Raw genomic sequence first — 20,350 nt, forward strand, 5'->3', positions numbered from 1 at the left:
TTTGCTATTTTACTGTCATATTATTTATGGACAAGTACTCTTGCTTTAAAAATGATTTTTTGAGCCAATATTCTATAAAAAGCAAAAAAAAAAATTTCAAACTCCATTTATAAAATTTAACAAAAATATGTTTGTATAATTATTTCTTTTCCTCGATATCTCTTTATTTTGTCTTATTAATGGAAAACAAGGTGACATGATATTATACTTTTTTTAAAATATGGAAAAAATAAGACTTCAAATTAAACACTCACTGTATAAATTAATTAAAATACATGATAAAATATAAGTTGTTACAAGAAAATCATATTACAAGTCACAAGAAAAATGCCTTTAATTATGGTCCAATTTTACATTGTAGATTAAAATAGATCATTATTAAATGCTTAAAAGTCATAAACTCATAATTAATTCATCATATCATAAACAATATTTATGAATTAATCAACAAACTCCCATAGTCTTATTCTTCTTTTTATCAGCAACAAACTTCTTCCATGCTTCAGTAACCTGTAACTCCCATTCTCTATCCGTTTTATGATGTGCCACGCTGTCGATACCGTTCGCCGCGGCCGCCTCCTCGGCCACGGCGAGCTTAGCTTTGACACGTGCTGGAAGCATGTCGAGCTCGTGGAGGACTTTAACGATGTCCATAACCTATTTGAAAAAAATACGAACGAAAAATGTAAAAATTAGGTTAAAACTTAAAAGACGTTAGAAAATATTTTTCTAAAAGTGATATCTGAAGATATTGGTATGAATTGAATGCAAACAATTTTAGTGAATATAACAAATTTATATCATTCAAAAAAAATTTATCTACCGCATCTGTTTCATTTCATATGATATTTTCATTTATCACTCTATTAAAACAAGAATAAAACATTTTTTTAGTCTAAAAATAGGGGCAATAACATTTATAGCCATTCAATTATGGATATAAAATGTGTAATTTTGGTCTCTAATAGTGGTATACAAAATTAGGTTATATTTGAATTATTTTTTAAAACTATGGTTACCATCAAACATGTAGTAACACTATAGACTTAACCTAACATAGATAAGTAGTAAAATAGTTAATTTGTGAATAAAGCAAATGGATAAAATGTGCATATTTTCATCAACTAAAGTTTAAATGTGCTTAGTCAAATATATATCAATCATGTATATATATCAAAAGTTTTTATATATTAAAATATTTTAAACTTTAAACTTCACATTATAGTTGCAAAATATTCGTATCATATTCATGACTTCATATTTTTAAAATCTTTCTTTTACTTTTAAAAATTGCATCTAAGTAAACTTTATCATATAAATTGAAACAACAGTTAAATAGAGATAGAAACATTACCAGTCGCTCCGCGAGTGTTCTGGAGAAATCTTCTCTAATAACAACTCTAAGAACTGTGATGTGTTGAGCATCTGGTGGCATAGTGTATGCTGGAACAATCCATCCAAATCTCCTTAAAGTTTCAGAAATTTCAAACTCATCATGTTTGCTATTGTCTTTAAGAGAAAATGCAACCAAGGGAACTCCAACTTCTTTGGAGACTATCTCAAATCTTCCTGTCTTTTCAAGTCCTTCTCTTAGTACCCTTGCATTTTCTTGACAATTCTCCATAACATTCTTGTAACCCTGGTTTAAAATAACAAAATATTAAGCTTTAAAACGCGTAATTCTTAAAAAAGTATACAATTTTTATACACTAATAGTAACGATAGAAAAGTATATGTTGATCGTATTTTTCAAAAATTTCGTTAAAATCATGTTGGATCGTCTCAAATAATATATATATTTTTAGATGATCTGGCACATTTGTGTAATTTAATCTCGAGTTCAAAGTATATAATTCTTGAATGATATATAATTTTTATACACTAACAATAGGTAAACTATATTGATAAAAGTACTGATACAAGTTCTCTACTGCTTGGATTTTTTAAAAATGTTATTACATCCATATTAAATTGATCATATATGCTTTTAGAAGATCTGACAAAGATGCAATAACAAAATTTTGAGCTTTAATACATGTAATTCTTGAAACTATATAGTTTCTATAGCCTAATAATCTATCAAATCAAGTAACAGTAGTAAGTTATATTATTTGGATCTTTTAAAAACATTAGTTGTATTCGAATCAAATCATATGAATATCAAGTATTTTTATTTGGTACGTACACGTACACAAGAATATTTTTAAAGAATCCAAGTAACATGGAATCATTAATCTTGTACTCACCTCATAACCCAAACGAATAAGTTGGTAATATTGAGCAATTACTTGACTTGATCCTGCACAACAAATTGACAATATAGCAAAATATGATCAAATTTATAAGAGTCATTTGTACTCTTCATCTAGTTGGAACATCATATTTTCCTTATACTAAAATCTTATCAAATTTTCGAATGAGCATTACACTACTAGAAATCAGTCAATTTTCGACATGGAAAATTCATATTTTCGATAGACTCTTAATGTTTAGACTGATTTCTAGTAGTGAATATAGGTTTAGTACAATGCAATTATTATTATTGTCAACAATAAATTCATGTGGATTAAGAACATAATAAGAGATTAATTAATTACCTTTAGAGAAATTGAGAGTGAAAGTAGGTTGATCAGCACCAAGATAATTAATATGAAAAATAAGTTCATCAGGCAAGTCTTCTTTGTTCCTCCAAATGACCCAACCAATACCAGCATAAACAAGACCATATTTGTGTCCACTCACATTAATACTTTTAACCAATGGCAATCTAAAGTCCCATTCAAGTTCTGGATATATAAATGGTGCAATAAATCCACCACTAGCTGCATCCACATGAATTGGAGTGTCCCACCTGTTTTATATTCAGACGTGTAAGTGACTTTTCGTGTTTGTTAATGTTAGAAAATGAACTACGACATCTCAATACACATCATCCCCTTACTTTCATGTCTCCACACCCCACTCTGAATATTTTGATGATAAATCTTAGAAGACGATCCGCGACATCTGACTAGAGTAATTACATGTTTTTTGTTGGTATAACTCGAAAGGTTTAAAACGATAAATGTATCAAAGTCTAATTTTCAATATACATATATAATTTTAGCATACGACCTACGATATTTGACAAACAGTCGGTATAATATTAAAACATATGAGTTGATAAAACCGAACTTCTAGAAGGCCATGCCAAAACTATTGAATAGTATTATTCAGTCATGCTATAACTTAACAATAAAAAAAAACTCGATAAAAATAGTAATGTTAGAGATTGAAATTTACCCTGTTTCTTTGTTCTTCTCAATCAAGAGGTCATTCAATTTCTTTACATCTTCAAATTCTCCATTAAGAGTTGAACCCAAAATAGCAGCTACACAAATTGTGTTCTCATCAACCATTTCCACAGCTTTCTCAGGGCTCATCACATAGTATCCATCAGTCAACTTCACTTCTTTTAGCTCAACTTCAAAATACCTTGCAAATTTTTCCCAACACACCTGTTCAAATTACTAATTAGTCCCTCTTATCTCAGGTTACGTGCTATAACATGTTAATATACACTAACGATACAAAATGTGTTTATACTGGCAATGTATATAAGCCAAGTCCATATATATATACGATTAGACTTTTCTACAACATACATTTTAGTATAACAATCAATATTTTCTTTGGGTCAACTTTTCATATTATGTTATATAAAAACGTAATTATAGCAAGGTTCATGAGCTAATATGAAGAAAACATGTAGAAATAGCGCATGTTAACCACTTTTCAACTCAGTCGTTAAAAACTAACTATTGACCTGTACGTATGTAGTTTCAAATTGCACAAGTGAAATTCCATAACATCGTTTGTGGAGTCACATCTGTAAAATTTGGGACTGCATGATAATGACTTATTTTTCAATGATAGTGCTTATTAGCCACTTTTTTACTCAATCTTTAAAAACTAACTATTGACATGTACGTATATAGTTTCAAATTGCACAAGTGAAATTCCGTAACATCGTTTGTGGAGTCACATCTGTAAAATTTGGAACTACATGATAATGACTTATTTTTCAATGATAGCGCTTATTAGCCACTTTTTGACTCAATCTTTAAAAACTAACTACTGACATATACGATAGTTTCAAATTTTACAAGTGAAACTCTGTTACTAACAATGTGTGTGGAGTCACATTAAGACTATAGGGGAGACCAAAAAGTGGCTATATGTGAAAGACCATACCTGGACATTAGCACCAGTAACAATGTTGGGCTTATCATAGGGCTTTCCTTGGGCTTTCATTTTGTTTTGCCATTTTCTCTTAAAGGCCAATCCAGCAAGCATAATGGCTTCTGAAGATCCAACTGTTCCAACTCCAACTGCAGTTTCTCCATCTTCAAGTGGTGCATTAAATAAATGCGCTATCATGTTTACACACCGATTCTGCGAAAAAATATATCAAGATATTTTTAAATCGAGTAATAGTGTCAAATTTATCATATTATTTGTTGTTGATGGTAATAATGTCATAGATTCTAATGCTGCAAAAATTCGATTTGCAAAAATGACATAGTGATAGATCTATTGATAAATTTCATTGTAATATCGTTAAAGATTGTCAATTTTATGGTGGACGACGAAATAATATTATTAAAATCATATTCTCTAGAATCTTTTCTTGTTTTGTATTTTTTAAATTTATTATGGATACTTATTTGACTAGTTAGTTTAGGTTGTTGAAAAGTCCATTTCATTAATTATACTTTGCTTAGGAGAAATTAACTAAACAATTTTAAACATCTCGAAAACGACTTTAAACTTTTATATAATCATATTTTAATTTGAATAAGTCAACTGTCAAATTAGTCTAAGTATAGACCTTTTTAATTGTTATTCTTTTAGTCCATCTGATATTTGACTGAGTTTTTTTTTTTATTTTCAATTATAACTTTACTTGTAAATAACGTAAGAGTTTTTTTATTCGATATCTATACTTAAATAATTATAGTCTGATTAAATTCATATTTGCATGTTATATGGCCTATTAAAAGCATAGAATGCATTTATATCAACATTTTTAAATAAGTATTTTTTTTACGTTAGCACCATGAATAACATATAGTAAAGCAACGCTCGATATACGATCTGAGGAACTAATCTTAGCTTAATAACCAGATTAATAAATTTTATTTTTTACCTAATTTCTAAATATATCAAAGTCTTGAATAATTAAAAAAAAGTGAAATACTAAATTTTACAAGATTAAGATTCGTATTTTTTAGGACTAACACTTTTGATATAATTTTTTTATATAAATCCAAAAACTACAAAGGGACATAAGATAGTGACAATCCAGTTAATAATTTTTTTTATAATTATTATTATTACTTTATTTTATATTACTTCTTTTTTTAGGTAAGTAAGAGACTTATGGACTAGCAAAAACACAATCTAATGAATGTGAATTTATTCGAATTTTAATAGGAGTATTAAATATCTAATGAAAAATGAAGAAAAAAAGTAAGGTACAAAGTAAATACCTATGTTATAAAGAAAACATTAAAATTAAATCATTATAATCTCAGAATACATGAATTTATCAAATAAATTTGTCATTTATTATATACTAATATAAATAAAATTTTAATTATATATACAATGTGTTTGAACAGAAAGAGAAAAACGTGTGGGGAACTATAATGTGTTGAAGGACCACTTTAACAACCTACCATTATCTTTACTTATTGGTCATATTCTATCGTATTTGGTTCTCGATATTTATATTGAATTTTTAATTAATTTAACTATATTTAATATAAAATTTAATAAAAGAGATTTTTTTAATTTATAAATTTTTTTATTGTAAAGGCTCAAAATATAAAATTTTTTGATTGAAAGTGGAGGATCCTAATGCTTATAATTCTATCACAATTTTTAATGACACCTATTTTCTTTTTAAATAAAGAAATATCAATTTTTATTTATTTATTTTTATTTTTATTGTTAAGACTAAATATTGAACTCAACAAGTCTTTTTTTTTTTTTATAACTTTATTAAAGTTGAGGAGTTTCGTGTGTCCATCCCATCATAATCTTTGGATGGCTCATATTTTCTTATTTAGCACTATTTTTTTTATACCATTCATACTTTTCAAAACTTTAAACCATTGAATAAGTAAAAAGTTCTCGAAGAAATTATGACTTTTATGAAATTTTGCATAATTATTAGCATAAAACTTAAATCTCAATCTGTAAATTTTAAATCTTGATTTATTTTTTTACGTATACTTATTTTACCTTATAATGAGTTGATTGTGTATATATCTTACCAAACTTGTGAATGTCCTTATACTTGCTAGCTCCACTAACCTATACTTATTTTCTATTGCTTTGATTATGCAAATATCGATCTCTTTATATTGTTAATGCATAAAACTTAAATTAATTCACCGAAAAAATACCTGAAGCTCAGTGGTGACAGGATATTCATCCATGTCAACATAATTTTTGTTAATGGAATCCATCATCAATTTGTCACATTCTGGTTCCATCCATGTTGTCACAAAAGATGCCAAATTCAACCTTGGATTTCCATCTAACATAAGTTCATCATTTATAATTTGATAGGCTGCTTCCTTTGGTATTGAATTTTCTGGCATCTTAAACCTAAAAAATTAAAAAAATTAGATCCAAAAAAAATATTAAATTGAAAAGAAACTATAGTTTTAAGGATATATACAAAAGAATATAATAGATTTGTGTTGATACAACAAAAGTTATTTAAACGATCTATTCTTTTGAGAAGTACTTTTTCGAGTGTTTGATTGATGAGTGAAAAACATTTTTTGAGAAAACACAATTTTTAAGAAAGATGTAATATTATTAGCAAATCAGATAGTGTATTGATGAAATTTGAGAGAGCTTGGACTTTATGTGGTCTGAATTTGAATTAGTCGTGAATCAAAAATAAATATATCAAATAAATATGACATGAATTTTAGGAAGAAAAGAAAGAACGTAGAATTTTGTGGTCTAAATATGTCAAATGTATCAAAATATCATTTAATTTTATTGTCTTAATTAAACATGACAATCGACACATATTAAAGAGTTGGCAAAAACAAAAAGAGACATTTTTTTTCCGACTATCAAAAAATAAAAGATACAAATTATAAAGTAACTTATTTTGCTACAATTTATTTAAGAAAATATTTTCTGTCGTACCAAAACACATATGAATAACTTTTATTGCTAAACAATAAAAAAATAAACAATAGATCATGATCATCGATTAACAAATAATTCATTTTTAGCTACGAACTATTTAACAACAAATTACGTATTATCAATACCTTGGAAGAGAAGTTCGAACATATCGAGATGCGAAAGTCGAGTGAACGGACAAGTCAGTTTCCGATGCTATCTTGGACAGAACCATGGTGGCGTAGTGGTGGTACTACGACGGAGAAGATCAAAGAGTAAAGCAAAAGAGAGAAAATGGAGAAAAAAAGAAGATATTTTTTTTTTCTTGAAGAAGAAATGTATAAGAAGAGTCACTATATATAAAATAATGAAATTTGGAACATGTGGAAGGACTAACAAGTCATTATTGAAACTTAGAATTTAAGTTATATATAAATCTAACTAACATCGTCGATTTTTTGTTTTGTTGTAGCAGATAATTTATCTTATTTTTAAAATTATAAATTTAATATTTAAGTAGATTTATTGGTAAATAATTTTAAAACTATTTGATAGTATAATTTTATTTACTCCAACAATGTGTTAGGTTGTTGATTTTGATTTTTATAAGTCATATTATTCACTATAGAAAATAAAAGAGATATTAAATGATTATAAATTATTTTTCAGGTGAAAAAAATTAAATCAATATAATTATATTCAAAATCGCTAAATTTCTAATGACATTATCTATATAAAATACTACTTATGACTTATAAATACCTATACTATTTATTATTGTAGTGATAGAAAATAGTCTCATTCAAAAAAGTTAATTACATTTTTTTAAAGGTAGCAATATAATTATTATGAGAATTTTAATGCAATTAAAGGTAAGAATAAGCTGATTAACAATCTGGACTTTTAACTTTATAAGTTGTAAATGTAATGATGCTGCTAAAAGTATATTATAAAGATTTTGAATTATAAAAAATTCCACAAATTAATTTTAGATATTAATAATTAATAATACTCCACATATACTACTAGCTTTTGTACTTCAACTACGTAATCATTTATTCAAAGAATAAATAATTTCAATATAATAGCTTTATTTGAATATATTTTTTAGTTGGAATGTTACAAACATGTTATTGGAATTCCAGATATTTTTTCTGACTTTTTTTTAATTAAAAAAAAATCGATAAATTGATTGTTCACTTGCTTTTTTAGGTTTCTCATGATTAATTTTTCCACGCACATAATTTATTGAGTTAAATGTAAATATTAATCATCGAAAAAAAAAAAGTCATTTATCATGATTTGGTTTACACAAATCCAAATATGCACATACTTCAAAAATCTTATAATTTATTAAGTGACAAAACTATAAAAAATTTAAAAATCTTATAATATTTATTTTCAAGAAATAAGTAAAATAATTAAATTAAATGAATTTTTACTTCATTGGAATATGTGCAACGTCGGTGATACGATAATACCTCCCCACATGTTACAAAAGAATCTATATGTATCGATTTTTATTCTAAAAAATATTCCATTTAAATTTGATAAAAAGAAAAGTGGACCAATCAAAAATTAAAACAATTATACGATACCAAAATAATTTATTTGAACCAGTCACTCAAGAACCATTAAATTATCAGTTTGATTCCTCCACCTAACTCATTATTTTCATAATTAAATAATGTCTCAAGTTCCATTGGTACATATATATTCTCACTACAACAAATAAGAGAGATTATATGCAAACTATTTAACAATAATAATAGGGATAATGCACAAATACCCTCTCAACCTATGCCCGAAATCTCAGATTCACACTTATACTATACTAAGGTCTTATTACCCCTGAACTTATTTTATTAATAATTTTCTACCCCTTTTCGACCTATATGGCACTATTTTGTGGACCCAACGCTGGTTGACTTTTTTTTTTCAAGATAGTGCCACGTAGGCCAAAAAGGGTAGAAATTACTTATAAAATAAGTTAAGGGGGTAATAGGACCTTAGTATAATATAAGTGTGTCTCTGTAATTTCGGACATAGGTTGAGGGGGTACTTGTGCATTTTCCCATAATAATAAATATAAGTATTAATAATCAATATCTCACACTAATATCACTAAAAGTTTTAGCGATTCTTGATATAATAATATTAACTGAATATTTTAATAGCAATAAATATTATCCTTAGAAGAAAAAATAACAATCACAAATGGTCTATTTTGTGGTAAGATCTTGTTGTATGCTTTTCCTATTATTTTTTCCCTCTTAACTAAACAAAAAATTATCTTAAAAATGGAAAAGAATTATTCTTTTAGTTTTTTAAAAAATGAGTGAACTTCTTTACCCAAGACATAAGAAAAGTATATGTGCATAAAGATAATATTAATAAGTTCAAAAATTGATTTATATCTACTTTGGTCAATAGTGGAGGACTAATTAATAAATAACATGGCCTAAGTTCATGCCAAACTATCATTATCATTTATTTATTTAATTAAAATAATTTTACTTTATACAAGACACCACTTGCTTTGTTGATGCCTTGATTGAAGGAGACAAGTGCCAAATTTCTAAAAGACAAAAGAAATTGTAATAATTGTACACTTAAGGTGTGGCTTTCAAGATTAGTGAGATGAAAAGTAAATTATGTGAGATTAAACATTTTTTCTTTTAAAAAGTAAATTATGTGAGATTAAACATTTTTTCTTTTAAAAAAAGCTAAATGATAACTCTTTTTAATTGATCGAAATTTTGATGAGTGAAAATTTGACACTTGTATAATGAAATTATTATAGAATGAAAATTTGACACTTGTATGATGAAATTATTATAGAATGAATTTAAATTTTTTATAATTAAAATGTCTGTAAATTTATTAGAATTCAGTTATTGTGATGTTCGTGACACGAGGTAAATCGAAAAAAAATTTATATATATGTAATATTTTAAGTGAATTTTATGTAGAAAGTAGGTAGTAGCAAGAATCCTATTTTTTGTTATATTTTTTAATATAATATTGACTATTGAGAAAATTTTTATAATTTAAAGTTCAACTAATTAAAGGAATGTTGGACTTTGAAATGTTTCATTTGTATATTTTTTTCCTTTCTATATCATTACACCAAAACGCGTACGTACGTGTTCACATATGATTGGTAAAAATATATTATTTTCTAACAAAAAATTAATTAATTAAAAAAGACACTAGAAAAGATAATTAAAAAACAAAGTCGAAAAGTAGCATCAGATGATGCAATGAATAACGTGGATGATTTAATATTGAAAGTGACCAATATAGTCTTTTGATTAAACGTATCGAGTTTGAACATAAAATGTAAAAAACTCCTATTAAAACATAAATTTTAGAAAATAAATTTTTCATAATGCAAATATAAATTAGTCAGGTAAGTAATACTTAGATATATAGATGAAAAAACTTAACTGAATGACCTTTGGAGAGAGTATATATCACTTTATCGATTAATTAAAAGTGTCAAGTTTGAATATGTAAATAACAATACCCTTAATAAAAAAGTAAGGTTCTTAACTAATTCAATGGATCCTACACGATAAGATACTAATTTAAAATATTCAAATAATTATCAAAATTCAAATAACTATATAAGAAATAAAATTTTATATTAGAAGTCAAGTTTGAACTCACTACGGGCTTAGAAATTTCCACAAGCCAACTTCAATACATGGTCCATCTTACAATTCCGATATAGAGTTTGAATACAACCTTTCGTCTTCTTCTCCTTTACGGTGACATGAATCACGTTATTGTATAATCTAAACAATAATAAAAATATCTTATTTTTTAAGTTTGATAATTCTTATTATATATACGGTTTGAATTTATTTTTACAATTTTAATAATGTTTTTGAGAGTCCGGAGCTAAAAGAGTAAAAAAAATTGTTAAAAATTCCAAAAGAGTAATATTAATTTTTTTAATGAAAACGGCAAAATCGGTCAAAGCAAAATCGCTGCTGTAGCAGCAATTTCTTAAATTTCCATTTTTAAAGAAAAAAAATTGAAACAAGTCGCTCCAAATGAAGGATTTTCAAAATTAAAAAAAAATTATAATTTTTTTAGTAAGTCGCTGCTTTTCATTAAACTTTCTTTTTTTTGATTTATTTTTAAAAAAATTAAAATCAAATCTTGGTGAAATCGCTGCCAAGGCAGTCATTTTTAATTATTTTTTTTAAAATTAAATCGTTGCAAAGGAAGCAATTTACACTTAATTTTTTTTTGAAAAATTAATTAAATCGGCTAATTTTTTGCAGCGATTTAATTAAATTTTCAAAAAAAAATTAAGTGTAAATCGCTGCCTTTACAATGATTTGATTTTTTTTAAAAAAATTTAATTAAAAATCGCTGCCAATGATTTTAAAAAATTAATTTTTTAATCATTTTAATATTTTTTTAAATAAAGCAAAAAATAAAAAAAATTGCAGCGACTTATTAAAAAATTATAATTTTTTTTTATTTTTAAAATCGCTCCATTTGGAACGACTTGTTTAATTATTTTTTTTTAAAAAAGCAAATTTAAGAAATCGCTCCTATTGTAGCGATTTTGCTTTTTCAGATGAACAAAATTACTACATCGTGAGCGATTATACCGTTTTGATTTTAAAAAAAATTAATATACCCTTTTAAAAATTTTAACTATTTTTTTACCTTTTTAACTCCGCACTCATATTTTTGATATATCACGAATATTTATGTTCTGACGATGAAATATTTGTATAATTAGAAGTATTTGAAATCGTTAATTTACTGTATATGTGATGTTAACTTGGTCCATTTGGGAAGTTCTAGAATTCTATTACAAAAATATCTCAATTTTTTATTTGACTTAATTGGAAATGTGAAAGGAAAGAAAAATAAAAGGAGTTATAATGGAGTTGGCCAGACATGATGAAAAGTTAATGGCAACAATAATTTACACTTTCCTTCTTTGTTTGGACATTACATTCAATAATTTTGAATTATATTCCTTACATATATAAAAGGGAAAAAGGGACAAATATATTTCCGAAATATTATTATTGTATGTAGATATCTTTCGTCATATTTTAAGGATATTGACGTCCCTGTCGTCCAAAAATTAGAGCGTATATGCCCTTCAGTCTAACAGAAGACTAAACTGAGGACACGTAACACAATCTTATTCATCGATCCGATGTCGGGTCAATGGATAAGATTATGACACATGTATCTCTGTTAGTATAAAGGGTATATATGTTCTAGTTTTTGGACGATAGGGGCATCAATGTCCCTAAAGTATGACAGAGGGTGTCTGCATACCATTTACGATAGTTCAGGGGTATATTTGTCATTTTTCCCTATATAAAAACAAAAAATATATATATTCTTAAATGTGATTTCTTTCCTAATTTATAGAATTCATTTACAATTTTATCAGATTAATTCAAATTCGCCTGGTGTATAAGTTTCATTAAGTTTTTTTCCTTATCGTTAAAATTAGAGATTTCTGCTCCAGTATGAAATAATCATATCGACTCACCGTAATTTTGGGTGATTGTTGTAGTGAAGTTGAGTTCTTTATTGATGAGTTTATCACTTGCCACCAAAAAGGACAGATAATAAATTAAGAGCATATTTTTTACTTGACGTGAATTCAAATTAATCAAATTAAAATATATCGGCTACCTAATGAAAAATTCTAGCATTCATCTGTGTCCATGTTACCGGCTACCAAAATGGAGTTAAAAGGATCTTTAGTTTTAGTTCAATGAATAAATAGGACCATATATATTATAATTTTCGAAATATCATAGTAGTTTTTTTCCCCAAAAAATTAAAATACCTTTCAGTTAGAAGCATTTTTACTCTTACTTGACGTGAATTCAAATTAGTGAATACCTAATGTAAAAAATCTAGCATTCACATGTCCATGTTACTTGCATTTTATTTTTTTTTTGGAAAAAAAAACTATTTAATCCAATTAACACACATGTTTACGTAAGAATCTTTTCATGTAAGAGGTTAATTATAATGAGTCCTAAGAGACCAGGTTGACGAAAGAAGAATCGGAGAGAGGTGATTAGAAATGGGTGACTATAGTAGGACCTAGGAGAGGTAGAGGTTGACTAAAGAAGGATCGGGCAGATGTGATTAAATAAGAAATGTCACACTTATAGCTTACCGAGGATACAACTCTATACAGAAGGATATGGAGGTCGAGAAGGTTGACGAATAAAGATTGGAAAGAGGTGATTAAACAAGACATATCACACCTACAACTTAACGGACCATGACTCTAAATAGAATTTCACGGAATATATTATCGACTTATCGTTGTTGTTGGTATAACTTAAATCAACTTGCCTGGGAACCACTTAGGACAGTTTACTAATAACTAATGACATTCTAGATACAAATGGCAAATATGAAACATTACACACTAATTTTATTTTGCATAAAAAATCATCTGAAAATTCAAAGTTTATTTTCCAATGAGGGGAACAAGAACACACTAATCCAGGGTTAAGTGTGGATTAGTGAATAATGATGCACTACAGCCATAATACAACAACGACACCTTAATCCCAAACAAGTTCAGATCGTCTATATGAATCGATCCTCAAAGTTCTAGCAAAATGTCTTTCTCCTCTAAGCGGAAACCTATCCTGAGAGAACAGATAAAAAAAAAGAGTCAAAGAAAGAACTAAACTGATTATAACAAAAGGCCGCTAGACACGCTGTCTAGAGGTATAAATTCGATTAAAAGAAATGATGATTATAAAGCAGCATAACAGTGATATGAAAATTTTAATGAATGAAGGGTTGATCAGAAGTCTTTTGAAGTTGAAGGGCTGAAAAGCTATGTTGCTTGAGATGATAAAGTTTTCGATCAGAAAAACGTACACTTATATCTTTGCTTTTAGAAGTCTAGCTTTCAGCTCATCAGCCACAGCATCGATGAACTCTTCAGTGTTCACATATTGACGTCTAGTGACCCTGTAAGGTATCAATGACACGCAAATATGATGACGACAACACAAAGGGCTAACATCAGAACACGAAATACTATGAATAAGAAAAACAGTAGGGATCTCACTTCGATCCGTGGATAATAAGTGCTAGATCTTTTGTCATTTTCCCGTTCTCCACTGCACCAATGCAAGCTGCTTCTAGTTTTTTGGTGAAATCCAAGAGTTCAGTATTGTTGTCCAACTTTGCCCTGTTAAACATAATGATTATTTGTTCGGTACTTCTATCATTAAAAATCTAAGTGCATCCTCGAGTATGAGCGGTGCACAATCTGAAACTCGATGGACAATGGACCTGCCTGTGACAATGGTCTGAATCCATGGTGTGCGCCTAATCCACACATCACGTGACCAAAGTCCTGGGGGCACTAAGCAGAGCAAATTAGGTACCAGAATGTCCTACCTATGTGCAAGTCCACGAGTCCAAGCAAAAATCGAGGCAATGCTATTTGTGCTGGTTTCACCTCCTTTCTGATGAACCCTGTAGTGGCGTGTAACAGTTCCATGGGCTGCTTCTGCTTCCACGGTCTTTCCATCTGGACATATCTGCACCAAATATACCAACCCGATTTGAATCCAAAATAAAGTCGCAAGACAGCAACGAAGCCAAAATGATCCAACAAACGATAAGTTTTATTTTCTAGAAAACTTTAAGACCTTCTGCATCTAAGCATGGATTTCCCGAATAATCATATGAAATCACGACACAAGGACTCGACATTAAAGAAACTGGGAGCAGCAGGGGAAAATGGAAGCAAGTAAAAAACATACCAGGATCGATGTCATCAATCCAAGCGATCCAAATCCTATTCAAGCAATAAACAATATAAGAACGATTACGAGCATTGAAGTAGGTAGCAAAAGTGAAAATTGAACACGTAAACTTTTTTCATATTGCAAGTCCAAAATGTATTATAGATGATTTATAAACCGTTAGCAAGCAGGCAAGCATACCTTGTGCTAAGAAATCACTCTGTACATCTCCATCATAGTTTTTACATGCCCATACATAACCACCGTCACTTTTTAAAGCATAAGCAACCATATCATCAATGAGGCGATGTTCGTACCTATTTTGATGAATTCAATCATTTAACAATCTGTCATTTACAATCAGTAACAAGAATCAATTGTTGGAAATGAAAAGTTGGGTGCTTACCAGATCCCAGCTTCCTCAAACTTTGACTTCCATTTTGACTCGTAAACTTCCTGGAATATGTCCTTGAATCTTCAGAAAAGATCATAAAAGTAAGAAGACAAACCTCAAAATAGAAGGGGTCGAGAAGATAGGCAAATAGAGGTAACCAGGTAAAGGAACAATCCAATTTAAATGGTGAGTATGCAGAGAAATACAGAATAAGATCAACGCTAGCCATACCTTCCGTCGTATTTCTTAAGGATGGTATTTTTTGTGCTAAGATAGAGTGGCCATTTCTTTTGGTATGCCATGTTCATAGAAGCTTCAGCAAAAGAGCAAATAGACTGCACCGAAAGAAAAAAACAACAAAGATGCATAACTCCAGGAATTCTACTTTATCTCTTTTAAGCTATATTGCTCGGACTGTGCAGTGTGTGATCCTCCAAAAGTAGTGCATTTTTGGAGGATCTGACACGGACAAGACAACATTTTTGGAGAGACAGAGCAACATAGGTTTTAGGTACACTCAGACCTCATCAGTGTTGTACATGGATAGAGCTACTCCACCAGCACCAGTGAAGTTGTACACCTCGAACTCGGTCTTTTCATCTGTCCCTTCTGGTACTGCAATCATGTTCAATACAATATCTCAGCAACCTTTTCAAAACAAAATCACTAAAAAAAAGTAGTAAACGAACCGGAATCAATATACTCATAGCCACACTAGAGTAGAGCAAAAATATCTTAGCAAAGTTTCGGAATCATACAGGTTCATGCAATTATACTGATACTGATGGGCAAAACTTTACCAAATACTAATTTGAGTTTTCCAGCTCCTTGAATCACTGTATCAGTAGCTCGGTATTGATCACCAAAAGCATGTCTGCCAATGCATATCGGTTTTGACCAACCTGATGTGAGTTATATCTATGTAAGTCAGAGAGAACCAAGTGAACAACTACCACAGCTAGGACTTCAGCAAATAAAACATACTTGGAACAAGTCGCGGGATATTTTTGCAGAGGATTGGTTCCCTGAACACCGTACCTGCGACAAAATAGCCAATAATAATGGATATCTTCAATTTCATACAAAGATATCACACACCAAAACTGGTAGAAAAGGAGACTCACCATTCAGAATGTTCCTAATTGTCCCATTTGGACTCTTCCACATATGCTTCAAGTTAAACTCTTTCATACGGGCCTCATCTGCAAATGCATTAACGTACAACTTTAATCTAGTTTCAACATCTTATATTATCTATTTGAGGGATTTACTTTAAGGAACTTATGATTTTCTCAAACTTTCTTCAATCAAATTGCAGCGTATAGTTCCTTGATGTAGGTTCGAAACACGTAAATTTTAAAGATTAACGAGTAGATGTCTGATATGACACTCAAATTTGATGGTTTAACCGTTGTACTCTGAATACCATCATTAATCCTGGACCAGCAGATTAATAAAATCAAATAAACCACACGGAAAAATGTAAGCACCTGGAGTGATGGTTGCACACTTAATAGCTACATTATACCTGCAATTTTTCAGTTCAAACATAATAAGGCTGGATATATAAAGATCAAAGATTCAGTAATCGATGGAAAGATTACAGAAAGTCAATATATGAGCTTGGTCCTAAAACAATCGCTCTTTCATTAAGCAGAAACTTAGAGATAAAAAAAAGTGGATACATACTTCAAAGTAGCCTCAGCGCTTTCAATTGTAACCTTATCATCTGTGGCATCACGATGAGGAAGGCCAAGATCGAAGTATTTTATATCCAACTCCAGAAAAGGCAAGATGAGCTAAAGCTTAAAAGAAAATTCAAATGTCAGCAACTGTGAAATGAACACCAGAGTATAGAGACAGAATATTCTACTGACATATACATAAGACAAAAACAATTTGTTACCTTATCCTTAATTAATTTCCAAATGACACGGGTCATTTCATCTCCTGCAATACATAGCCAGGTAAAGAAACATAAGAAAATGAAAATAAACATTTCTTGGCAGTTAAGAAGAACCAACAAGTAATGCAGTGGACCAAACTAGTTTATCATATATAGAATGACATAATGTGAATTTTTATCATACTTTGAAGGCTGATTATCATTTCACCCTGCTCCTTTATTACGGATATAACTACAATTTCTGGAAATGAACTTACTAGTGAACTAGCTGTTACATATGGTATCAGAGGTGCTTCCGCGTCTAACCTTAAAGAATAGTGAGGAAAACTTAAGCATGAATGTTGAGCCCCTAAAGGGAGGTGTATGTAACACCTTAGGAAAATTTCACATTGACAAAACATGGAGAGATGTTAGTATATAAAGAAACAGGTCCTAGACCCTCGTGATCTGAACTCGGTGTTATCAAAAGTGTAAAAAAGCTCTAAGGTCCATTGGGGCTTTAAGTGCAAAGCGCATATAAAGCACAAGCTTTAATAAAAAGAGGCACAAATAGAGAAAAAATACAAAGATATATGTTTAGTCCAAGACTATACATGGACAAAGAATTTGAAACTTTTTTTTTTTTTTTTGAAATTATAGCCCAGTGGTGAATGAAGTGTGTTTAAAACCATAAGGTCTCAGATTCAATTTCCAGCGGAGGCAAGAACACTAGGTGATCTTCCCATATGCCCATACCCCAGTGGGTAGAATTACCCGATACCTATGCTAGTGGGAGGTGCGCACAAGTTGGCCAAGACTTCACTGTTCTAAACACAGTAAATATTTTTATAAAATCACAGCCTCCAGATATTAGTGGACTGGTACATAAAAATGCAAAAAGAACAAAAATAAACTCCACAAATATTCTTTCGTAATGGTTAAGAAGAGACCTTTTTCAGCCAGAATCAAGGAACAACACAAATATCAATTTTTTAAATAAAATCAGTACATAAATTAGGATATAACAGTCTACTGAAACTGAAGCAGCTATATATGCACATCAATTTCAAGCAAGTTTTAAAAAGCAACATACAAAAAGAAACACGTATTGTTATGAAATTACAGCCAATAGTCAATGAAATGAGCTGAGAACCACGAGATCTCAGCTTCATTTTTAGAGGAGACATAAACACTAGGTAACTTCTTCATTGTAAGCCATGCACCAAGTGGAATTAGTCAAGGTGCGCCCAAGCTAGCCCAGGCACCTCGGTTACAAAGAAAAAACACATACTTTTATGAAACTACAGCCTCCAGATATTAGTGGACTGGTAGATAAAAATGCAAAAGAAATAAAATAAAATCCCACAGATACTCTTTTACAGTGATTAAGAAGAGACCCTTTTCACCCATAATCAAGAATCAGCACAAAAATCAATTCTTTAACTAAAATCATTACATAATTAAGATATAACAACAGCCCATTGAAACAGAAGTAGCATAAAAATCAAGTCTTAAACAAAAAATCAGTACATAGAATATAACAACCTACATAAAAATCAATTCTTTAACTACAAACATTACATAATTAGAATATCACAGCCTACTGAAATTAAAGCAGCATAAAGATCAAGTCTTGAACTAAAATCAGCAAATAATTAGGATATAACATCCTACTGAAACTGAAGCAGCATAAAAATCAAGTCTTTAACAAGACTCAATACACATTTTAATGAAATTACAGCCTCCAGATACCAGTGGACTGGTAGCTAAAATGCAAAAAATAGAATAAAAAAAATCCATAGATACCCTTTTCGAGTGATCAAAAAGGGGAAATCTCAGTAGCTCAGTTGGTTTACTACATAAATCTTTCACCACCTTGTGATTACCTGAGTCCAGTGGCATAGCTAGGATTTTTAACAAGGTGGTTCAAAATCTGAGAAGTATACACACGAACTAACCGAAGGAGTTCGACATCTACTGTGTATATATATAAGTTGGCTCCGCCCATTTAGCTCCCCTACTCCCAATTTCACTTTTTTTTTTAAAAAAGAAGACACCCTTTTCACTCATAATCAAGAATCAGCATAAAAATCAATTCTTTAACTAAAATCACTACATAAACTTGGATATAGCAGCCACAGCTATTTACAAACATCAAATACAAGAAAGTTGAAAAAAAAAATCACATAATCAAACAAAAGCATAGAGTGATACATAAATAAGGATCTGACCGTCCATTTCAACTATGGGGTTAGCCACTTTGATCTTTTGGAAAGCCATTTTCAGTGAAAAATTGAGATCAAGAACTGGAAATTCTGGTAATATAAAGAGTAATGGTGTTTGATAAAGAAAATTTCGCCTGCGGGAGAAGCTTAAATTGTAACGAAATGGAGAAAAAATAATATTATTTTGGAGGGGTTGAAGTTTTGAAGGAAAATACAAATTGGATATATAAACAAAGTTATACGACATTATTGTAAAAAGTATATTCTAAAATGAATTTTCAATTACGTATTTGTTTCAATAACAACCATCCCATGTGATATTCATTTTTGAGAACAACATTTTTGGAAATTTTCAGTATTTTAAAAGTTTTAATTTTGAGTATACATATTTAAATATATTAGTTCGATTGAATTTTTTAGATTCGTGAATATTTATGTATCATGTCACTATTAAGAGTTTATTGAGTCATTCTATGTTGAGTTAGTATGTACAGTTGTTAGTTGAGATGAAATTAAAGTGTCTAAATATGCTTTTTTTAAAGTGTGAGGGTTTAATTGTCAATTGAGGTCAAATTTTAGTATATATTTACGTATTATGTTTTGTTTTAATTTTATTACTGTGAGTCTTCAACTTTTTAAAACAAAATTTACATATTTTGAAACTACATAAAAAATATTGGAATAAAGGGTGCGTTTGGTATGAAGGAAAACATTTTTCGGAAAATGTTTCAATTTTTTCATGTTTGGTTGGATCAAATATTTTCCAATCAATTTATTTTTCTCAAATTTAAGAAAAATAATTTTCCTTCAAAATTTAAGGAAAACATTTTTTTAAAACTGTCTTTCAACCTCCCCCTACCCACCCACCCTA

The 20,350-nt window shown here is 29.3% G+C and overlaps 2 protein-coding genes across 2 annotated transcripts; both read right to left on the bottom strand.

The window, feature by feature from the left end:
- Positions 1–236: 236 nt before the first annotated feature.
- LOC107004419 (glutamate decarboxylase) lies at positions 237–7,573 on the bottom strand. Its single transcript, XM_015202620.2, has 8 exons — positions 7,344–7,573; positions 6,453–6,657; positions 4,234–4,434; positions 3,283–3,497; positions 2,598–2,851; positions 2,247–2,299; positions 1,355–1,639; positions 237–657 (listed from the first exon to the last, which is right to left on the bottom strand). Exons 1-8 carry the CDS (start codon positions 7,427–7,429, stop codon positions 445–447), a joined length of 1,512 nt encoding a protein of 503 aa, XP_015058106.1. The 5' UTR covers positions 7,430–7,573; the 3' UTR covers positions 237–444.
- A 6,009-nt stretch (positions 7,574–13,582) lies between these two features.
- On the bottom strand, positions 13,583–19,694 carry LOC107004420 (isocitrate dehydrogenase [NADP]-like). The gene is made up of 16 exons (XM_015202621.1): positions 19,486–19,694; positions 17,276–17,319; positions 17,059–17,168; positions 16,860–16,897; positions 16,494–16,571; positions 16,354–16,407; positions 16,170–16,271; positions 15,893–15,984; positions 15,601–15,704; positions 15,382–15,450; positions 15,177–15,292; positions 14,994–15,028; positions 14,626–14,768; positions 14,291–14,413; positions 14,098–14,190; positions 13,583–13,859 (listed from the first exon to the last, which is right to left on the bottom strand). The coding sequence occupies exons 1-15, from the start codon at positions 19,532–19,534 to the stop codon at positions 14,100–14,102; spliced, it is 1,248 nt and encodes a 415-aa protein (XP_015058107.1). The 5' UTR covers positions 19,535–19,694; the 3' UTR covers positions 13,583–13,859; positions 14,098–14,099.
- Positions 19,695–20,350: the final 656 nt, after the last annotated feature.

This window comes from Solanum pennellii, chromosome 11, assembly GCF_001406875.1.
Source record: "Solanum pennellii chromosome 11, SPENNV200".
Lineage (NCBI taxonomy): Eukaryota > Viridiplantae > Streptophyta > Magnoliopsida > Solanales > Solanaceae > Solanum > Solanum pennellii.

Coding starts and splice junctions, on each gene's coding strand:
- LOC107004419 (XM_015202620.2), bottom strand. CDS start 7,429: ATGGTTCTGTCCAAGATAGCATCGGAAACTGACTTGTCCGTTCACTCG. Junction 6,658..7,343: donor GTTCGAACTTCTCTTCCAAG/GTATTGATAATA, acceptor TTAATTTTTTAG/GTTTAAGATGCCAGAAAATT. Junction 2,300..2,597: donor CACTCTCAATTTCTCTAAAG/GTAATTAATTAA, acceptor TTTGTTGTGCAG/GATCAAGTCAAGTAATTGCT.
- LOC107004420 (XM_015202621.1), bottom strand. CDS start 19,534: ATGGCTTTCCAAAAGATCAAAGTGGCTAACCCCATAGTTGAAATGGAC. Junction 15,451..15,600: donor CTTAAGAAATACGACGGAAG/GTATGGCTAGCG, acceptor TCTTTTCTGAAG/ATTCAAGGACATATTCCAGG. Junction 14,414..14,625: donor ACTCGTGGACTTGCACATAG/GTAGGACATTCT, acceptor TATGTTTAACAG/GGCAAAGTTGGACAACAATA.